We start from the raw sequence: 23,265 nt of genomic DNA, 5'->3' as shown, positions 1-23,265 counted from the left end.
AAACTAAGCTCAATGGCACCACACACATGGGAAGGCAGACTACTCTAATGAGATAATATGTGGTAAGAGAGTTTTCAACCTATTTCCCAAGACTTCAACTATAATTTTATATAGCACATTGCAGAGAGAATAGGCTGAAAGTCCTTTAGGCTAATAGATTTTTCTTCTTAGAAATAAGAACAATAAAAGTTTGACGTAGAGAAAAAGAGAATTCACCTACCCATAATCAGTGCTAGAAACAAACAACCGAATCACCATAATATGCCAGAACTTTGGTAAAAAGTCAGGTTCATACCATTGAGCCTTGAAAATTTATCTAAATGCATATGCATAATATCCCGCTTAAACTCGTCTACAGAAAAATGAGCTAAAAGTCTATCATTATCTTGCCGAGTAACTTGCCTTTTCACCAAATTGACCATTGAAGAATAATTACCCCAAGATGCAAAATACAAGTCAGTAAAATATTCCAAAACAATATTACCCATACCTTCCTTACTCGATACAAGATTACTTCCAAAATCAAATAGAAACTCAACAGAATTAACTCTCTTTCGGATAGAAGCATGAGAGTGAAAAAAAAAAGGTGTTTCTATCACCCTCAACCAACCAAAAAGTCTTTAAACGTTGCTAAACACCTCCTCATCCTGAAGAATCCTATTTAGATCCTCCTTAAGACCATCCACAATAGCAAAGAAAAAGCATCCTCATTATGACAAAGGATCTCCAGCTCTTTATGTATAGATTTGGCTTCTATGGAAATCAACATTTAAAGTTTTAGCCCAACACTACAATTGACTAGCACAAAAAGCAAGCCTATCCTTAGCACCCTGCCCTACTGTTTCATAAGCACTTTGAACTATTTGAAAGATGCTAAGATGAGACAGCAAAAAATTTTCAAAATGAAATTGCCCTAACCAAATCCATTTATTAGAGCAATCACACTCCAGAAGAATAGGACTACGATCAGACACAAAAACCAAATCCATTTATTAGAGCAATCACACTCCAGAAGAATAGGACTACGATCAGACACAAAAGCTTGCAAAGAAGGTAGCTTGCAAAGAAGTTAACTTCCAACCATGATCGGGAGGCAAAGGCTCTATCCAAACATTCTTGAACCACATATTTGTATCATGACCTCTTCCCATGTGAAGGGATAATCATGAAAGGGAATATCAATAAGGTGGCAGGAAGCTATGACATCTCGAAAGCCCTTAAATAAGTACCCAGGATATGGATTCCCAACCTTCTTATTCTCCAAGGAAAGGAGATCATTAAAATCACCTAACCAGAGCCAAAGAAGATCAGAAACACTTAACATTTTCCAGGATTCTTAGTGTCTATTGTGCTCAAGGAGACCATAAAAGCTAGTATGTATCCAAAAATAGGAAGTAGGACCCAAGATTATCATATCAATGTAATTATTCAAACAATGAGAGACAGAGACAAGCAAATTAGACTTCTCTAACATAACTAAACCACCACTACATAGATAGCCTTCATACCTAAAACAAATTCTGAGATCCTCAAATTTATTAGCATGCACCTTATTAATGAATTAAAAGCTTTTTAAGAGCTCGAATTGCATAGAGATTGCTAAGTCCTTTGTGGTTCTAACTAAAACAAATTATTGTTCTTGGTAAACTTGGTGATCATGACTCGTTCTTATTATATCATCAGAAAAAACAAATTGATTTTATAAAAACAAGAGTCAGTTCGAAATAATCTTTCCTCCGAAAAAGATTAGAAATCATGTGTTGTCGTTCTTTCATCTCATCTGCACACAAAGTAAATCATCCTATATTTCATAGTAGTCGCGCACCAAATCAATAGCTCTATGCACAGGGAGCCGGTGTTAAATTTAAACCAAACTTAATTTATTCAAAAACTAGCTTAAAGGACTGAGTGTCTAAAAAGTTATATTACTCTTATCCCAAACTGATTTGAAATTCAATACAATAGCACCAACACAATTTAAGTATAACAATATATAATTAATTTTAAGTCTCTTAATTTAAATAATCTAAATATTTTATATCTTAAAATTTTAATTTGAGAAAATTAGATCGAATTTTTAAAATTTATCACAATTTTAACCATAAATCAAAATTAATTTTGATCAAAAGTTGAGATTACCACCTGTCACTCCTTGTAACTCTTTTTATTATTATTTAATTAATTATAATTTTATTTAATAGATAAAATAATTTAAATTTTTTTTATAAATTCACATTTATATTTTAATTTTCTTTCATTATTATTTATTTAAATTTTATCCTCCATTCTAATTAAACTTGTAAAAAAGTCAAAAAATAATTTATTTTTTTCATTTCTGCTGGTACAGTCAAGATACAAATATTGATCTTTTGAGTGTTTTATTAACTGTATTCCTTACTATTGTGATACAAATATAAAATTTTAATAAAGTTAGAATATAAAAATAAATTTATAAAAAAATTTAAATTATTTTACCAAATTATAAATTAAAAAATAATAAAAACGTAAGTAGCATGATAAAGACAATCTCATATTTTAATAAAAGTTAATTAATTTTTTTTTGTCTTATAAATTTTTAATTAAAATTATATTCTCTTCGTTTTATAATTTATTTTATTTTATTTTTTATATATATTAAAAAATAGTTTTTTTATTAATTTTTTAAATATATTCATTTTAAATACATTACATTTATTAAATATTAAAAGATAGTTTAAAAAATTTTAAAAATAAAATAAAATAAAAATAATTTTTTATTAAATAGTTATAATAATTAATTTATATATTATTATAATTTAAAAAATAGATAACAATTTTAAAATAATAAAGAAAAAAAAGTGAAACTGAACAAATAATAAATTTTAAAGATTTATTTTCATTATTCAAAATTAAAAATTTGGAACTTTATTTTAACTTTTTTCGGATAAATCAATCGGCTTTTTTTTTTTTTCTTTTTTCTTTTTTCTTTTTTTTAATCAGAGGCTAACTTTGTTCAATTGCTATGAGTTGAGATTTTTAGTTGAGAGTTAGATTTCACTACTCTAGTGCAGGGGTTCAGCTCTTTATTTATCATATTTAGAGTTCCATACTCATCTTTGACGATCGGTTTCTAACCTGTCGACGGAGGGTCCCCAGAGTGCAAACGGCCGCTGAAAATATAAGGGCTGAGCCGATTAGGTAGGGTGCGGAAGATTGCTGGGGAGCGCCATCATCATTACCTCGCAGTAGATAGGAATCGCAGATGAGAAGAACATTCTGTTGCTCACCTTTTGCTCCAATCCCGGTCAAAGTAACCTGATTTAGCCGTTTGCTTGAAACTGAACATATGGACCGTCTTTCCAATGCGTTTTCTGTGCTGGACCTCGACGCTGAAGATGATCAGGTGGACGCCGTCATGTCGTCATCGGTTTCTTCTTCCACCCAAGTTAAACCAGTCTCTACCAATAAAACGGGTACAGTTATTCAAATTGTGGGCATTTAGGGTTTGGGCTTTATCCGTCATTGCGTACTGACGAAGTTAACAGTGATTGTAGTTTCTTGTTGAGTAGTTTAAACTGCTTGGTCACCAAGTTAATAATGATTTTGGTTCTTCTTCTTGGCCTTTGCGTTTGCCTTTGCTTAGTAGATTGTTTTAAGATGACTTTTTTTTTTTTTATAAGAAATTCAAAGGCGATCATGGGATTTACTTGTATCCGAGTAGATTAACAGTTGATGAAGTCTTTTTATTTGTTGCAGAAACGAGTCGGAACATTGTAAATGGATCACTCTCTGGTCTGGAGATAGAAAATGGGAAACAGATTGGACAAAATCTAGTTACATCTGCGGTGGAGTACAAGATGCCTCTTGTTTGGATTGACATGGAAATGACTGGTAAGCGTGCTTATTTTTATTTTATTTTTTACTTCTGTTTATCTGTGTTTGGTTGTCTGGAGAGTTAAACTACATTTGACATAATTTGTCTGACGTATTTGACATCAGACCATTTCTTATGCCTTATATTGGGGTTTAAGCAGATTTAACTAATCTCATTTTCTACTTAACCTTAAGAGTTATTGACTTACTGCCATATTTGTATCATTTTATTGTTGAATTTTCATGCCATTTACATTATTTCTATTTTGGCTAAGCTGATGATGTAATGGCATAGAAACTACTAGAACACAACTTATTTTCCCTCTTACTTGTGTTGCTGCTTAGGTTTGAATATTGAAGTTGATAGAATACTGGAAATTGCGTGTATAATAACAGATGGCAATTTGACTAAGTCAGTGGAGGTATTTTCGGTTTCTACTTTGTAGTATTTTATGCTGCTTGATTCATTGCCTTGCATTTTATTCAACCAAATTGTTTTTAATATTTTGAATCCTGAAATGGTTTCTGCTATTTTTGTAGTGGGATAATTTATGTAAATCAATATTTGCTTATTGCATATATATGTCTTGGATGTTGTTTGCTATTGAACTATTTCTTAACGTCACTATTTGAACTACAATGTATATATGTCACTTCTTCAGTTTTTCAAGCCCTAGCATTTCTTCGTTATGGCTGTTGTATCTGAAATCCTTCTAGAGCTGTTCTCGAGGAAGCTAAATAATTTTAACACAACTCCTGCTAGATTTATTGCAGCATATGTTAAGACATGGACCAGATTTGAAGACCCTCTGTCAATTTGTTTAAGTAGTTGCTGAGTTATATCTCATGACTTTTTTATGGATAGAGCTTATGCTATCCCTGGTATTATTTTGGATAATCATGAATATTATTATTATTTTTTAAAACAGCATTTCAACTTATTGTTATTTTTATGAAGTATAATGTGACCCTGCTTTCCTAAGAAACTTTAGAAAGAATTATGATGGGATTGAGGAAACAGGAAATTTTACTACCTAGAGTGGTATAAGAATGATATGTAGGATTTTGGGTTTGATGTTATTGGAATCTGCTGAAGTGTCTAGACCAGATTGTTGAAAATTTAAATAACCGGTGAAATTTTCTAACAGAAATGAAAATTTTTGGTTTGCTGCCCGACATCATGGAGATCATATTAGAGACTTGCACTTTATTTGTACATTCGAGACACTCATAATTCCGTGCTTGAAGGTTATAGGGTTGTTTGGGTTTTATTATAGCTGATCAATTTAGGGCCCACCATGGACCAAAATGCCAGTCTGAAGGTTTGGGACATTGTGCATTTCAAATTGCATTGGCTATGACTTGCCATGGAAGTTTGTTATACTGGAATAGACTGCTTGCCTTTTCAAGTAAAGTTGAACATTATGAAGCATAGAACCATTTGAGCCTAATCATGTTGGAGGAGTTATTCTTGTGCATTTTGATTAACTTGGCATCATACTGATGTGAATTTTACTTGCAATTCAACAATATCTCCTCTTTTAGGGTCCTGATTTGGTTATCCATCAGAGTAAAGAGTGCTTAGAGAAGATGGGAGAATGGTGTCAAAGTCATCATGCAGCTAGTGGTAAGAACACTATTGATAAGTAGACAAGTGTTTCATGATTTCTTCAATTCTAAACAAGTTAGCAATTTCTCTAGGTTTGACAGAGAAAGTGCTAGAAAGTTCAGTGAGTGAAGAGGAGGCTGAAAAGCAGGTTTGCAAGATCTTTATTAAGTGTAAGGCTTTGTTTTGATGTGCATCCTAATGTGTATCCCCATTTGATATGTGTTCTACTTTTGTGGCAATGGGTCTTGTGTGATAGCCTTCTGTTTTCACATTGTTTTTGGGCTTTCACTATATAGCAGTAAGGGAACAGGTAATTTTAAATTAAAGACAGGCTTATATGAAAATTTTGTTGGTAAATTAATCAATCATGGATTTAAAGGTATTATTTCAAAGCAGACAAATTTTCCCCTTATCTTTGTTAGTTTTGATTGTGCAGAAGAAATGTTGCACATGGTTTTTTTTGCCAAAGGCTCCTTGTGGACAAGCATATTTTTTGTTGCCTTTTGACTTCATTTAGTATGTATTTTCCATCAAATTATAGATATGTAATCTGCTTCAGCTCTTCTCAAGCCCCACAAGGCAATCAACCAACAATATTGAACAGTATGCCTATGAATTCCAACTGGTTATTTTTTTCTTTTAGTGACTCTTGATGCAAAATTTATCATCTAATTAAATAGCTTATATACTTATTATGCATCATTAGTTTGTTTATTTTTTGTTTTTCTTTTAAGTTTCTTTTTTCCTTCATATATCTTTGTGTGTATATACATACATATACTATATATAGAGAGAGAGAGGGAGAACCTTTTCTGATTGTGTGAAGCACATGAAGTTTTTGTGATTCATTTTTGCCTTTCTGTTCTTAATCTTATTGCTTAATGTTGTGCATAATGTTTTTGCGGGCATCTCTAATGAATGATCATGTTCCTTTTTTCCTTCCATGTGGACCCTCTCAGGCATCTAACTCTGCTGATTTCTTTGCTTGACCATGATGGCCTTATTTCATGCATCTTAAATTTCACATCTTGGCATTCTAGTTGGTTGCTCTGTCTTTGTTCCCTTATCCCCTTAATGATATTTATGCAATTATATGCTGTACAAAATGAAAAATTGTATACTGGAATCATGCAGGTAATGGAATTTGTTAGGAGACATGTTGGTACATACTCACCTCTTTTGGCAGGAAACTCGGTTTATGTAGATTTTCTGTTTTTAAAGGTATCGGAAAAAAAAAATCTAATTTTTTAGCATTATTTACTAATTAGTACATGTTTTTTCTCAATTTATTTGCTTGTGATTTCATATCTTTTATTATGAGTTTTTACTAGTCATTGATTGTGATTTTGAGGTGTAGATAATTCCAAAATCTGAAGCAACCATAGAACTTACAAACTTAGATATTTGATATGGTCCTGATTACATGTCGCTTACATCATAAGTGAAGGGAAACTAGGACCTTTTCCTCGATATATGGTGCTTGACTATGAGCTCTAAGCCTCTAACCTTCCAAGCTCAATGAAAAAGCTACTAACCTTTGTAAAAAAGAGAAAGAATTGTGACTTCAAATTTTGTCACACCTTGTTCAAATTATAGGTATAAATATACGTGTTGGAAGAACATAATTAGAAACTACAGGTATTTAGATTGGCTTAATCTTTTTCTTAATTCTGGGATTGATAATAAATTTATGGTAAATTCGCGGAACTACAAAACCCATTATCATGTGTACTCTTCCTTGATCATGCTTGTTTCATGTTCTAATGAGCTGACATCCTCTCTCTACTTTATTTGGTCTGACATTAGATTCTTTCACTTGATCCTTTGGCATCCTTGCACTCGGTTATCCAAACTTCTTTCACTTGATTGACCCCCCTTCACATTGGTCGATCATTCTCCCTTGCTATGTTAGTATTGAACCTCTTTCCTCTTGGTCATTCAGCCTTCTTTGCTTAGTTGACCTAGTTCAACCTAGTTGATCTGCTTTTCTTGCTGGGTTTGTGTCCTCTTGAAAATGAGTTTGTCCTCAAATAAAAAGTTGTAAAGAATCTGAATTTTGAAGTTTATTTTCAAAGTTTCATAAGGTGACATTCCCACTTGGCTCTTTTTTAACTCCATGCCTGAATTGGAATCCTAGTTGGTTTCATCCAATACTTTGATTGCAATGAGCTGTTTGCATTTGTCCCATATGTGGAGAGATCATCATAATGCTTAAAGAAACCCTTCTTACGTCTTTCCTTTATTTGACTTGGTGTGAACTTCAACTCTTTGGAGGTGTATCTTAGGTCACAATTTAGTTTCCAAGGTGAGTGATACATCTTGCCCAGTCCATAATTATCATAATCTTTCAAACTATCGTCTCTTTTATGCTCTCTAAGTTGTTCGAAACTCGTAGCATCTTTAATGCCCATTAGTCAGTGAATCTTGAACCTCAAATTGATTATATTTTGAGCCCAATTATGAGATATTGCTTCTGATTGGATGTCAAAGCCGTCGATTTGGCAACTCGCAGTTCAAATTGATCCTGGTACCGTCCATGAATCCAACTTGTCGATGATTAAAGAGTTCTTCTAGTTGGTATTTCTTGGCTATTGGTCCAGACTTCTGATTATAGTTATCCTTGAATTTCTTCTAGGTTCTTTGGATTGAGGAACCATATGTGAACCTTCTATGTCAATGATGAAGATTTTGAAGAAATTTGTATCAAGTGTTATCAAGGCTATCCTTCTAATTATTATGTGCTTGATGGATATTTAATGCACGAGAATCAGCTTTGCCTTCCTCGAACTTCCCAGGGGAAAAAGTGATTTGCGACTTGCTTGGAGGACCAGCTGGGTATTGGAGAGAGACAAGAACATTGAAGCTTTGAAAGAGACTAATTAGTAGATTTTTTATTTTTCAAAATATAGGGACCACTAATGAGTTTCTCCATAACATAAGGTTTAAATAGTAATTTTGTCTTAATTTTATATATTTTAATTAAAAATTTTTATAGAAAATATTTTTCATTAATAATTTTAATTAAAAAAATATTTCATAAAAGATTTAAATTCTAATTTTAATTGTAAACATATAAAAAAATTTATAAATATTATTATAAAATATATATTTTATATTAAATTAATTATTTATATAAATAAGTTCGGATAACGTCGCTCAATATATCAAACCTGATCCAACCTCGCCCGACCTGGGTATTAATTTTTCAAATACAAACCCGTTTTGAAGCCCCTTTTTATACTATCCATTCTATCAGTGTTCGATTAGATCGGATACTCAAAAATACTTCATCCATTATCATCCTTGCTCTGGGACTAACTCCTAAAATTTAGGTCAAGGGGGAAGGATTGCCTAAGTTTTTATGTAGGGCACCTTACTGGTACACTTGATCAATGTGGGATAATTAACACATCCCTTACACCCACGCCTAACACCTAGAGTATGAAACACTTGTTGGGGGCTCAATATCAGTTGGTTGGCTCTAATGCCATTATAAGAAAATGGACTCCCTACACCTAACTCACCTGATGCTAGCTCATGGGGAAGGATGGCTCAATTGTTGTTAAGGGGCGCACTACCTACTTATTTAACCACTGGGGTATTTAATAGGATAAGAAAGTGTCAAAGCGTTAAAAGTTGCCAAACCTGAAAATCTAAAGCAGTAAAATGTAAATTTTAGGGTGTTAAAATAGTTATTTGGGCTCATTTTGTTATCTACAACAAAATGCGTTAACTATAAACTGTGTTTTAGCTTCTTTTTGGTCTACGAATTCAAATTTAATTAATTTGATTTAGAGCTTTGGATGCAATTGTTTGCAATCTTAAAGGTTTGACCCTTTGTATTAAAATTAGAATATTTGGATTATAATTGCTAATTAGTGTAAACTTTTTGCCTTATGTCTAAGAGGGCTTCTTAATATTTATAGTTAGTAGTAACAGTGATAAATGTTGTAAAAATTTAATTTTACATGGGCAAAAATAACACAACAAAATAACTAAAAAGGAAAAAACAACGCTAGTGTACAGGAGTGTTGCTCCTGCTTATAAAAGCACGTGCAACCACCTTGAAAGCTAATCTAATGGCTACTCCTTTGTCTTTGTAGGCTTGCAAGCAATTTTTTCTTTTGTTAAATGGAATAACCTATTACCATAATTTTTTTTTTTTGAAATGAATTACATGGGTTGCCTTTTGCTTGTGTAATAAATACGTAGCATATGGTTGAGAAATAATTGTTAGTGTTGTAGTTGGGTTATGACTGTTTTTGTGTCATTGCGACATGAATCCATTTACATACAGTTAAGACACGAATTGTCAGCCCTGGGCTTTTGTACACAAACACATCTGATTAATTATGGGATGTCACTTTATTATCCAAGATATACACACAAAAGAGAAGCAAAGTTAAAGCATTTTTTCTAATTTTCTTTTAAATTTATTTTTGCCTAAATTTCATTGTTTTCTTTCTTGATTGGAGGGCAACAATTTAAAATTAAAAGATGGAAAAAACCTTCTGCCTATTTTTACCAAAATTATGAATTAGAGTAATATTGTTATGAAAGTACCTTTAGGTCAACAAATTCAGCATTGGGAGTGTTGGTACCTTTTCACAGGTGAAGTGCTGAATTTTGATGATAAATTTGATTGTTGATTATTGCTGGAATTTAAGATTCTTGACATATTTTGCAACTTTATGAACTAAGTGTAAGTAGTTGAGATTTATTTCACAGCCAAACTTCTCACTCTCTATCCAGTTGTAAAAAGTTCATCTGGTTCCAAAATACTAGAGCGTGTATAGGATGAATCCCTCGCCTGTACTACCAGTCCTAGTTCTAATTGTGAATCCATATTTTCTGTTTCTTTCATCCTTTGATTTATGGAGCATATGTGCTAGCATCATCTTCATCTTGCAGATTTTTCCAATATTAGATAAGCATTCAACATTATGTTATTCCTTCATTACTTCAATTTCATAGACTTCCTAAGCATGTTTTTCACCTTTGGCAGAAATACATGCCAGATTTGGCTAGTCTCTTCTCTCATGTTGTTGTTGATGTTAGCAGTGTTAAGGCTTTGTGTATCCGCTGGTATCCCAGAGGTAACTATCTACATTATTGTGCAGATTCTGAAATTTAGTGTCGCAATATTTTTCCATGTTATCAATATTAGTATTAATTACAGTCGGTGGGTGAGTGAGGTTTTGACGAAAAGGGGATTTAAAAACTTACAAAAAAGGTTAGGGGGAGAGGAGGTTTAGAAATTTATTTACCATAAGGGTGTGAATTTGACTAATTGAAACTCAAAATTGTGGGTGTAAAACGCAACGTGAGTGTAAGTCGCATAAAAAACACAACTAAGTTTGGCACGCACCCAAGTCGCTATTGAATAACATGACCATGATAAGAATCTTTGCGGGTAGTCACTATTCATAAACACAGCCGCCTGCGAAGGAACTCAATTCTCCTTATATTATTTGTAGACAAATGGTACCTTATGGCATCCGTGCTCATACATGACTAGCTAAGAAATGCTTGAGCTATTTAGATGCGCTTGTATACATAGTTCTAAATTCAGTTTGTGAATGATCATTACCCTTGCAGATCATAGGAAGGCCCCTTCAAAGGAAAATAAACATAGAGCCATGGATGACATTAAGGAGAGCATTCGAGAGCTGAAATTCTATAAGGAGAATATATTTAAGGCAAAGTCTAAGAAGTAGACGTTTACCATCTAATGGTAATTGCCACACTTGCTAGCTTTTTCTGAAGATAGGTTCATCACTTGGTCAAGGGATGATGAATTGTTGTTTGAAATATTGTCTTTAAATTGTTAGCATCATTAAATTTAAATAGATGTCTCAGATATGTGGTTCCAACAGAGATGGATTTACACATTTTTGCATGTATTATTACAAACAAATTACGGTTGTGGGAGAGTGGAGGATTTTGGATTTAGTTTTATCAATCCCTTCATTTACGAGGGAAAAAAAATTAATAAATTTTTATGCAATCATGCTTATTTCAAATATATGTTTTAGAACTTAAAAATGATTAGATTTTTATGTTTCAAACATGAAAATTTTATAAAAAATAAAAAAAAAAAAATTGAATTGAATTTTTGTGGGATTGAACTAGGCTACGTTTTTCTCCCCCAGGTCTTGAAAGTGCCAAAAACAATGCTCAGTTCGGTACACAAACTTCGGTAGGCTGTGCCGAGTAAGCTCTTGGTTATAATTTTCTGCAAGGGTAACTATATTTTTTAAGATTTTCAATGTTAGAGCTTTTTTTCGACAATTATAGTCAATTTAAAAGGTTGAGTTGCAATTTTAGTCGGATTTGAAAAGGGAGTAATTTGAAAAAAGGAAAAAATAAAATAAAATACGTTACCATGGTTGTTCAGTAACAAAATTTTTTTTTTTTTAATATAGAACTCATATTATCAAGAGTTAAATGATAAAAAAGATTTCATCATTTTCTCATTTTGCAATTGTATTTTATTTTTTTATAATTTATTAATTAAATCTAATATTATTTATTTTAATTATATTCTGACATTAAATTTTTCGTTAGAGATTAACAAAATTATTATATCACTCTATCACATCAATGAAATTCCAACTTAAAGAATCAATGAAGTTCATATACAATATATTAAATATTATTTTAAAAAATATATTAAAAAATAGTTATAACTATTTTATTATTTTATATTTTAAAAAATAAATTTAAAATATAATTTTAAAACAATTTTATATTTTATATTGGTGTTGCATGAAGAGTTGTCTAAAATAAGTTATGAACTAAGAGCAAATATGTGAATAACGTGATCTCATATATCTAGACACTTTAAATAATCAGTTCACCGTCAAGATTTATAGGGCGAATATCAACACCAAGTTATTATTATTATGTATAATTCAATAAATTTCATTATATTTGGCTCGTTAACCGGCGATATTTTTTTTATTTAAGCAACTAGCCACATTATTATCGAATTATTAAAAAATACTATATTTATCTTCATATTTTTACAATTAACCTTATGATATTCTTCTATACTAAAATTCTAAGTATTTTATTATTTCCACTTGCTTCTCCAGTGTATTAATTCGAGCATTAGGGTGACTGTCGTAAATATTCATCACTATTTTATATTTTTTTCAGATCTAGTTAATCATGGTACAGTTCTATTTTCAATCACATTATACATTATTAAATATAATTAATATATATTATTGATCATACACTTATTTTTTAACTATAATAATAATTAGTACAGAATTTAAAAAAATTAAAATATGAATTAATTTAAATTAAATTAAAATAAATTGATATATTAAATGAACGATAAAATTAAAAGATTTCTAATAATAATAGTAATAATAATATAAATTATTTTTTAATATTATAAATTTTAATTTAAAATAAATAATAAAAAAATTATATCCTTTAAAAAATTTAAAATTGTACTTTAAATTTTAAAAATTTATTAATTAATTTAAGTTGTAATCAAAATGTATTCTAAATTTTGAATTACGTGATAATAATATGTTAAATGATATGTGAATTTCGTTAATTTTTAATAGAAAATATAATAGCAGAATGTAAATTAGAATAAATATAAAAGTGTGAAATTTAATTATCGAATCATAAAATGACAAGTGCAATTATAAAAATAAAAAAAGGAGTTTTTTATTCATTAACTCTATTATATAATTTACAATTTTAATCGATTATTTTTATAAATTTTAACTAAATTTTCATACTCACATAAATTAAATCATACTTATATTTTAATTTACTAAAAAGAATTAGCTCAATCAAATTATTTAAAATTACATTAAAATATTATTATTATAATTTAATTTCGCTGATGAACAAGAATATATGTCCATTTAGACTTATTTTCCTGTTAATTACTAGAAAAAAAACCCTAATTATCCTCATTAAAAATAAATTCTCATCAAATCAAATTAAGAAAAACCCTGATTAAAAAATTAAGAATCCAATTCCAAATAATTTTTATGCCTTTTTCCTTGCCACTAGGATTCAACTTTATTACTCAATGCCTGTAATCAAGGAAGAGGAGGAGGACTCAGAGGTGAAGCTCGAACATATCATCGAAAATGTAACTGTTCAAGTCGATAAAACTTTCGGTGCATAAGATTCTTCTCTCTCTCAATTTGTTCTAGTGGGCGTTCATAAGAAATACAAAGGAATGAGATTCGTATAATTATATTTAATTATTTGTGATTTTATTTTTTATTTTTATTATAAATACTTTTAATTAGGTGTATCGTTTCTAATCAGGTTGATTTTTTTATATATAAATAGATAAATTTTGTAAAAATTAATTTAATTAAAATAAAATAAAATAAATTTTTTATTTTCATAGTATTAAAATTTTTGCATTTTAAAATTTCAATTCAATTTTTAACTTTCAAAATTTTGGAAAACTAAATTTGGTACTCACCTATTTTCTTTCATCACCGCCTACACTATTGAAATCGCAGCCCTATTCTCAGCCGTTCGCTAACTTCTTGTGACTGGGATCTCGGTGTGTGACTCACATGCCACTCTCCCTCAAACCGAACCTTGTTATTACTTCTAAACATCCTTTTTCGGCCTGTTTAGTATTGATTGGGGATTTTGTTGGTATGGAAAATCTCTTGTTCCAGTTGTTTTAGGTATTTTTTGACTTTGTTGATTCTCTCCATTATGGCAAAAGTAAAAATGATTATTTGCTGAGTTGGATGTTGATTGAGTATTTATTTTAGTTGGACAAATTATTCTCTGTTGTTGTGGTTTTTATTTTCTAATATATCATCTCGATGCTACTCTATAAATTATTGATTCTAGTACAAATAGCCACATGATAAATTCCTCCAAACACTTTCTTAGTTACCTTTTATATCTATAAAAGGACAATGTCATAATAGCTCTTTTATTTCTATTTCTGGAACCATATCAATTAATTTAAGAATTAATAAATTAATTTATGAGAATAATTAATTAAATTACTCAAAATTAAGTGATTAATAGATTATTTTAATTAATTTAATTAAAAAATTAATATAAGTATGTAATATATAAAAAATTCATTGTAGTGTAAAATAATATTATATATGATTTAGGGATTATTTGAGAAGAGTTTAGAGACTAAAAAATTAAATTCTTAACCACTATCCATCCACTCCAAGTCTATACAAAGGGAGATAATTGAGGGAAGAGAGGTATAGCTTCATTTTTTCTTCCACCAAAATTTGGCTTTATAACGAATGCTCCATAATCATGGTTTGCAGTGGTTTGGTTATATATCTTGTAATGACTCCTTTGAATTGTGTTATTTCAATGTCTACTATGATATTCTCGTCAAAAAGCCACATAATTATACAATAATAATAATAATTTTAAAAATTATCTATATTTTAGTTATTGGAATAAATATCAAAAAAGATTTTTTTAAGTTTTGTTTTAACTCACGATAACTTTAGAAAGTTTTAATTTAATTATAAACCTACTATATAATTCTATTAAAAGTTATGTTGTTTTACTTGAAATTCACTTAAAATATTCATAATTCGGTGAGTTGCTTGTAAAAATTATTGAACTTTTTCCATATAAAATTAAAAATTTTCTTTTGGGTTGGAATTAAATAACACAATTCTTAAAGTTATGTATTCCTTTTAATCTCTAAAAAAATTTCCGTTCCAAATTATTGTTTGTATGTTAACATTCACATAAATGATACAATGCATTAAATGGTCTAACTCATATGAATTATTTATAAGATTCATTTCTGAAATGATCAATTGTTTAATTATTTCACTTGTATTTTATCTGTCTAAACTCTTTGCTGACAGTAATGATTCTATAAGGAACATGAGAGAAAGATATACTTTGAAGAGAGGAGGTTAAATGGAGAAAATCTTGAATGCACCCTTTCATAGTTAAATTGCATGGCGCTCCTAATATGGATTGGATGATCCCTTTCTAGAATGATTTTGAAAAAACCTGTTTCGTTGGCTAGGTTTTCTGTGCAACTGAAACACTTAGCCAGCAATTTGGTATATTTTTTTGGCCGACAATTGGTACTTGGATGATTCTCGTGGGTTTACTTGATCCCAGATACTTAGATCTCGTGTAATGTAGAGTTTAGTATACGGGCTGTTGCCCCTTCCTACCCAAAAGACAAAAGGTATAATTATTTGAAGGGTCAAGACCCATGGGAAAAAGGATAGCGTGTGGTGTGGAGATGGGAGAGAATCAGATACTTGGTTTAGTGCTTAACACTGGTGCAATGGACTGCTATTAATGGCCCATCACATTTTTGTGTGGCCCACGTTCGCGTTGGCTATTTATTTTCCATATCGGAGTCAAGAAACGCCAATTAAAGAGAGCATCATCTATTGTTATCATTTTCTCCTTCTGCTTCGATATTTTCTTCCTCTTTTTCTCTCTCACAACACAAACCTTAAAATATGGCCGATCAGCTCACCGACGACCAGATCTCTGAGTTCAAGGAAGCCTTCAGCCTCTTTGATAAAGACGGCGATGGTATTTTCCATCGAATCTCTCTTTATTTTCTTGCATCTTTTGTTTTTGTTATTTTAATTTTTGCCCTTTTCCTTTTTGCTCTGTTTATTAGATTTATTTATTTTTTTTCGGATTTCCAATGCTTCTTCGATATTTTTTAGGATGATGAGCTAGCTAGATGCTTGTTTCTTTTCACTTATTGTTTAAGAAAAGCTGACTCGGAGCATGATTTTGAATCTCTTCTAAAAAAATTAGTAAATTTTAAACTCATTGATGTTCGATTTGAGTGTACTAGTGATCTGAGTCGTTATTAACTCTTGCTTCTTTTGTAAGCTTGACAGGATCATGTAATAGCTCATTTAGGGTCTTGTGAAAACTTGTTTATCATTTCGTATCTGTTAATTATTTATTCATAGTAATCATTTAAATAAAGATCATTATAATAATCAATTTAATTATTTTGATTTATTTGGCTTCCATTTTTAGATAAAATTTAATAGAAGTATTACAATACTAATTAATAAAATAATTCTAGGTTTTTACGGGAATCTTGGTTATCAAACTGAATAATGAGAAAGCTCGAGCTTGACAAGCTAAATATGAATTAAGCTTGTAGATTTGATAAATAAGCCAAATGTAACTTGAGATTGCAAGTTTGACAGGTGAGCTGCATGGGAGAGCTTGAGTCTAATAAAATTTAAATGAGCTGTGCTTGAGCACAACAAAAATTTAATCGAGCCTCAGATCCTCAATATCCTATTTGCTGCTCCGCTATCATTATTGGTTGTTTGTTAAATATGTGATTTCTTGATTATGATATGAGGGGTACGGCGCCTTCTGTGTGGATTTTCCAGGAGGACTCAATTTTTATCCTATAATCTCCTCTGTTTTGTTTGGTTTGGTAGTATTGATTTCTAATATTGAAGTATTTTTTAGCCATGTTTTATCCTAGGTGGATGGATGTATATTTTTATGTTTGTTTTCTTGCAATTTTTAGTGATTTGGCATTGGTTGACTGGATAACTTTATTTTATGTTATGTTGAAAAATAAGGGATCTGAATATAGTTCCCCGTTTCAACTAGCTGTTGTGTTTTAACTTTTAAGAGAGTGATGGACCTGCGAGCATTATTTTATTTTCATTTTTAATTAAATTCTATATATGCAAATTTTAGAGCATACAGTAATTTCTTTGTTGTACTTGGGTTTTCGTGACGGCATATTGAACAATGCTTGCATTGGTTCCATTGAGTCATTACATTTCTATGTTGATTTTTTTCATGATAAAGATAATAGATGTTTTCTTGGCTTTCTTGTTGTTAATGTCTTTATTTCCTGCTTAATTTAAAGCCTCTTCTTTTTTGAGTTCAAAGTTATGATGCTGGTATCTATGGTCATATTCCCAGTTTCTTAGTTGAAATATTCACCTTAGTTTCATCTCATTGAGTTGGGAGAATTACAAACTAGTTATTCTGGAGGCTTGCATTATAAACACAAAGTTCCTGATGATATTTCTTGGTCCTTAGAATGTTCCCAGTACTTCTTCTCCAATAGTTTTACCAGATATGCTCGTTTACTTGTATTATTGACTATGAAACTATTGCAATATTTCTGATTTTCTTGCAGGCTGCATTACTACTAAGGAACTTGGGACTGTCATGCGCTCACTGGGTCAGAACCCAACTGAAGCAGAGCTCCAAGACATGATAAATGAGGTTGATGCTGATGGGAATGGTACTATTGATTTCCCGGAGTTCCTTAATCTGATGGCCCGCAAGATGAAGGACACTGATTCTGAGGAGGAGCTCAAGGAAGCTTTCCGGGTTTTTGATAAGGATCAGAATGGTTTCATTTCTGCTGCTGAGCTACGCCATGTCATGACAAATCTCGGCGAGAAGCTGACAGATGAGGAGGTTGATGAGATGATCCGTGAGGCAGATGTGGATGGTGATGGTCAGATCAACTATGAGGAGTTTGTCAAAGTCATGATGGCCAAGTAAGGACCATTCAATTAAAACTAAAATTAAAAAGCTAAACCAAAAAAGGGGACAGAGCAGATAAGTTTGATTTGAAAAATTCTATTTCCCTTTAGGACATCTTCATCTGGTGTTGTTAGCTTTGGTTGGGTTGTCTGTTTTCTTATTTGCATTATTTTGTGGCTCTTTTCATTACTATCTACTTGTTTGCTCTGTTTCTTGTTAGTAGCTTGGCTTGTTAGTTTCTCTCATTTATTGTTTTCTCATTTTATATCTACCTTTGGTATTATGAACTTAGAACAATTGGGATGGTCAGATGTTTCTGCTTATGAATGACTAATTTTGTTAATATTCTAAATTTTTGTCACTTCTAGTTTCTTATGGTAGCATAACTTTATTATGTGCTCTATTGTCGAGCATGTGAATTCTTTATATATTCATTACTAGAAATAATTGTCTTATATGGAAATAGGATCAATACTTTGTTTGTTAATCTAGCTGCTCATGCTTATTTGCTTTCCCCACCCCAACCAGAAGACCCTCTTCCCCCGGACCTACATATCTGGAAACATTTATAAATTTATTCTTCCATTTCTAATTATACATAAATATAAGTCTTTTCTTGCTTCAGTTTTTGACAAGGTAAGCACAGGTGGTCTGAAGCCTCTTAGATTTCTGGAACTCTTAAATTTTATTTACTTGGTTATTTTAGTTTTTTTTTTGTAATGTTACTTGGTCTCGATGAACTGAATGTCTGACACTTGAGTAGAATGCAGGGTAGTCTTTTCTTTAGATTCTTGGATGTTGTTGCTCTAGGATATTGATTGTTACTAGTGGCCACGAGAAATGCATATTTTACCCTAATGACACTCCTAGGACCTGAACTAGAAGTTTCCCTATGAGTTGAAAATCAGTATATTCAGTTAGGTTGGAAGAAAGGGGTGAGGGAAAAAATAAGGCTGAATGGTGAATTACTATCCTCTCCTTTTTTAGATTCCTTTCCTTTTCTATTTTATAGTAAAATCCCTTGCCGACACACAGAAATATATACCCCAACATAAGAAAATTCATTATATAAAGGATAGGAAGCATGATTTGCCAGTCAGTTGTGGCGGATTCCCTCTTGATGTCTTGTGCAAGTGGGAACTTTATACGAGCAACTTTATTTGGTTCTTGCTTTCCTTTATCCTTTAGTATCTTATTCCTAGTGGAAAAATCTCGCGTGTTTTGCATGGATTAAATATGATTACTGACGCGTTGTGAGATTTTAGAATGCTACTGCTGGGTGGGTAGGTTTTTATTTGGATTAATCTTTCCATTTCACTCCTGTAGTTATTGTGATTTTAAATTTTTTGCACTGGTGCAGAAGTTTCAAGGTAAGCTAAATTTAGTTCAAAAATTACGAAAGTTAAGAACATGAGCTGCTTAATTTTTAAGCTAAACCAAGGCATCAAGAAGTTTACTTTTTTTAAAAAAATTATTTTTAGATTAAATTAAAATTTCAGAGTCAATATGAAAAAAGAAGAGTTAAATGTAACATCCTTAATAAGTATAGTTTAAATTGAATATTTAGCCATTCCGCTGTATTAGGAGGCCTATGCTAAGGCATAAATGAAGAGGAAAAAATGGGTATCGAAACTTAAGAAAGCAAAGCTGATCAGTTATCTACGAAATGAAGAAAACATCAGATGATTAAACGAATGCCTAAAACCTCCGTGTACCACAAAAGAGCCCAGAACAAATGCCTCCAAAAGATTTTATTTTATTTTATTTTATTTTATTATTTTTTTTTGTTTCCCCTTGCTTTAAAAATGTATTTGAAAGAATTTTTCAGCTTTCATGTTTCTGTTCGATTAGTAAAAGATTCTGTCATGTCATATCAAAGTAACACATTCAACTTTTCATATTGAGCTACATGTATATATATAGTTGAGGGTTGAGTAATAATATTGGGACCAATATTCAGTAAATTAAATTTTTGCATGCCTGCTGTGTCATTGATCATGTATATATATAAAAGGGAATAACCAAGCTAGGGCCGAAAGGGCGGTTTCTTTATGCTTCCAAGAAAGAAGCTGATAAATGATGTGATAATTATTTGTGTTAAACAGCAAAAGAGCAAAGTGTATGGAAGAGGGGAGGTACTATACCGGTGACAAGGAGAGCAAAAGGCATAATAGTGGAAAGATACATCGCAAAAGGCATCATCGGCCTCACAAATGTTCGATCCTCTGATTTTTCTTCCAGATTTGCCCTCAACTATAGAATCAATTGTAGACCCCCTCCCTCCTTCCCTCTTTATTTTTCTTTTTCTTTTCTTTTTCTTTTTTCTCTCTCTCTCCCCGGCATTCTTTCTAAAGAATATATATATATATATATATATATATATATGTATGATGTGCTACTCATACCACTATAAAAAAAAAAAAAAAAATTAGATTATGCCCTTTAAGCCTTGGCCGTTGTTTCACGGAATTAGTGTCTGGCAAGTATGTCATTCAAAACATTCGCAAAAAGATAAAACATTAATCAATAATTTCCTTACATGAACCCTTAAAGAAAGTTTCCAGTCTGATTCTCGTAATAAGTTATTCAATAAATTGTAAACGAAAGATATAGAGCATTCGAAGTTAAATACGAAAAGAATTTAATAAAACATTCACTGAAAAAGCAGAAAAATTTGAAAACTTATGTTCACTTCGAGAAGGCTGTGACATCATATTTTTAAATAATGACGTTTGAATTGACGCGCAAAAGAGAATGAGCTGAGCTGATTAAATTGTGAATACGAAAAAAAAAAAAAAGAATTTCTTATAGCTTCCTTTATTATTTTTGCAATTATCGTCAACGACTCAGAAAGTTAAATTTATTAAGTAGAAGAACATAATCCAATTTAATAAAACCAATCAATATTGGAAAAAAAAAAAAAACCTATTTGCCCAAAAATCCCATTATTGGTACGCATATATAACTGGTGTGCAAAAACGAAGACAATTTTGAAAAACTATTGATCAAAAGCACATGCAATGGGTGATATGTCTTTGTCTCATAATCCTCCTCAACATTTAGCAAATACATTAATAACTATTAACTAACACATGGCTAATCTATACAAAAAGCACAAACACAAAACGTAGCAATTACAAATTTAATTGGATCATTTTTTGTTGGTGGTTTAGCAATTCAACCACAAATCTGAACCATAGGTTAAATGTATCGCTGATAATTGGCACTAACTTTCTACACATATGTGCATTTCTTATATTTGGTTTTCAAAGTATTCAATAATAATTTTCATTTAAGCATAATGCAAACTAGTTTTCACATGCATTTTTTGCAAACATGCACTTAGCTCATGTGTATCCATTTAGCTTAAACAAATGAAGTTTTTACTTGACTTTTAGGTGAGGCTATTAGCTATATTCCTAAATTCATTTCATGTTATGATTTAATTATGCATGGTTTCTTAGTTAAGTTTGACATATAATAGCAACAAATTCACTAGATTTCTAATCATGCATATTAACCTTATTTTATAATCAATTTGCTCTAAAATCTTTTAATTTTTCGTCATTTTTAAGTTAAAGTGTAAATCAATTCTAAGTATGCGAACTATATCTTTAATTATGAAAAGTTATTTTTAAATTATCAAGTGAATTACTTAAATTCATAATATTAATTTAATATAGATTAAGGTGAGAAAAGCCTATTAAACCATTCAAAGAAAAAGGGGGAGAATAAAGATTAATAAAATTTGATCAATAACTATCAAATCCTGAATTTTAAGAAATTCAGAGAGTTTATCTTTATTTTAAAATCAATCAATTATAACATTTCTATGTTTGGTAAAACTCAATATTTTAGTATTTTTATTAAAAAAATTATTAGGTGTATTTAATATATATATTGTTCAGTCTCTATAATTCCAATTAGATATATTATTTAATCTCTTTAATTTTAAATATTTATATTATTGAGATTAAAAGAAATTTACACCAATAACAGAATGGGTTACTATTTCAGTTTTAATTAAATCTAAATGGTAAACGATTAATCTGATTTTAATTTGAATAAAATTAAAAGTAAAAAATGTAAATAAAACGTAAATAAATAAATATGTATCTTATTGAATATATATTTGATTAAATAAGTAAATTATATAAAATACATACATTTTATAATATAAAAAATGAAATAATATTACATTTAAAATGAAAATAATAACTTTTACAAGTGAAAACTTAAACTTAATTTTTTAATAATTTAATTTATATATAATTTTAAGTGGTATAATTTTATAACATGAATCATTACCATGAAATGTTCTTATTCGATTCTAATTTTGATTGAAAAATTAAAAAAAATTATAACTAGTCTTCAAAAATCAAAACTGATTAATCGATTTATTTCTGAATTTAACCGATTTGATTTTAGTTTACTGTAGGAATCAAATGGATGTTAAATTTATCTTAAAATAATATTATTTTTAATTGAATAATTTTAAAATAGTAATAATTAATTAATTTCTACAAACCCAAAGGATCTCATAGCAAGTTTCATTCTGCAGGCCATCCCTTCCCCTCGACTATTATAAATACTGTGTTAAGAAGTCATTGAAGTTCCTATGGATTTTTGGAGAATGAATATAACTTGCCATAATTATTTTTTCTAGATGGGTAACGAGGCTCATCAAATCTAATAATAATAAAATTTTTTTCTGTCTTATTATATAAATATTTGTCGCCTTTTTATTTTCAGGTTTCTAGAGTTGTGTTAATCAACAATTGCATTGTTGATCTGCATATCCATAAAATTAATAGATTTTAATGGTGCTTCTACTTATTTGAAAATAGAAAACTAATTATAGGCAATATAAAATTTAATTTGTACCATTGTGTTTTTATAATTTGAAATTTAGCTATTATATTATTTTAAATATAATAATACGAATTAATTAAATTTTTATTATAAACGTTTAATGTATCTTGTTGTATAATTTGTATCAATATATAAATTAAAAAAAAATTTACTATTTAATTTCTATATCTCTTGGAAAACTCATTAATTGATTTTTCTATTTTGAAAAACATATTAAAATATTTTTAATATTTTAATAAGTCTACTAATTAATTTTTCTATTAGTTTTAATAGTTAAATTTTATAAAAAAATTTAAAATATTTCTGATACAAAAAGACTAATTAATAGATTTTCTAAAAATTTGATACACTAATTAATTAATTTTTTAAAATTATAAAGACTAAATAGTAAAATACTTAAACTAAAATTATCGGTGGAC

General features: G+C 30.0%; 2 protein-coding genes across 4 annotated transcripts; both read left to right on the top strand.

Moving 5' to 3' along the window:
- Nucleotides 1-2,978: 2,978 nt before the first annotated feature.
- LOC110615604 (oligoribonuclease) lies at nt 2,979-11,486 on the top strand. Of its 3 annotated transcripts, none has more exons than XM_021757573.2 (8): nt 2,979-3,452; nt 3,736-3,870; nt 4,198-4,274; nt 5,422-5,479; nt 5,554-5,609; nt 6,596-6,682; nt 10,467-10,557; nt 11,060-11,486. In XM_021757573.2, the coding sequence occupies exons 1-8, from the start codon at nt 3,326-3,328 to the stop codon at nt 11,176-11,178; spliced, it is 750 nt and encodes a 249-aa protein (XP_021613265.1). In that variant the 5' UTR covers nt 2,979-3,325; the 3' UTR covers nt 11,179-11,486. The 3 variants fall into 3 exon arrangements, with proteins under 3 accessions (XP_021613265.1, XP_021613264.1, XP_021613266.1); XM_021757572.2 differs by having other exon boundaries at nt 5,398-5,479; XM_021757574.2 differs by lacking the exon at nt 6,596-6,682 and having other exon boundaries at nt 5,398-5,479.
- Nucleotides 11,487-15,794: 4,308 nt separating this feature from the next.
- Nucleotides 15,795-20,367, top strand: LOC110616230 (calmodulin-7). Its single transcript, XM_021758584.2, has 3 exons — nt 15,795-16,015; nt 17,619-17,988; nt 20,080-20,367. Exons 1-3 carry the CDS (start codon nt 15,940-15,942, stop codon nt 20,201-20,203), a joined length of 570 nt encoding a protein of 189 aa, XP_021614276.1. The 5' UTR covers nt 15,795-15,939; the 3' UTR covers nt 20,204-20,367.
- Nucleotides 20,368-23,265: the final 2,898 nt, after the last annotated feature.

Source organism: Manihot esculenta, chromosome 5, assembly GCF_001659605.2.
Source record: "Manihot esculenta cultivar AM560-2 chromosome 5, M.esculenta_v8, whole genome shotgun sequence".
In the NCBI taxonomy this organism is placed as follows: Eukaryota; Viridiplantae; Streptophyta; class Magnoliopsida; order Malpighiales; family Euphorbiaceae; genus Manihot; species Manihot esculenta.
Note: the sequence above shows the minus strand (reverse complement) of the source record. Positions and strands in the feature narration are given on the sequence as shown.

Coding starts and splice junctions, on each gene's coding strand:
- LOC110615604 (XM_021757572.2), top strand. CDS start 3,326: ATGGACCGTCTTTCCAATGCGTTTTCTGTGCTGGACCTCGACGCTGAA. Junction 4,275..5,397: donor ATTTGACTAAGTCAGTGGAG/GTATTTTCGGTT, acceptor CTCCTCTTTTAG/GGTCCTGATTTGGTTATCCA. Junction 6,683..10,466: donor TAGATTTTCTGTTTTTAAAG/GTATCGGAAAAA, acceptor CACCTTTGGCAG/AAATACATGCCAGATTTGGC.
- LOC110616230 (XM_021758584.2), top strand. CDS start 15,940: ATGGCCGATCAGCTCACCGACGACCAGATCTCTGAGTTCAAGGAAGCC. Junction 16,016..17,618: donor CTTTGATAAAGACGGCGATG/GTATTTTCCATC, acceptor ATTTTCTTGCAG/GCTGCATTACTACTAAGGAA. Junction 17,989..20,079: donor GTCAAAGTCATGATGGCCAA/GTAAGGACCATT, acceptor TGTGTTAAACAG/CAAAAGAGCAAAGTGTATGG.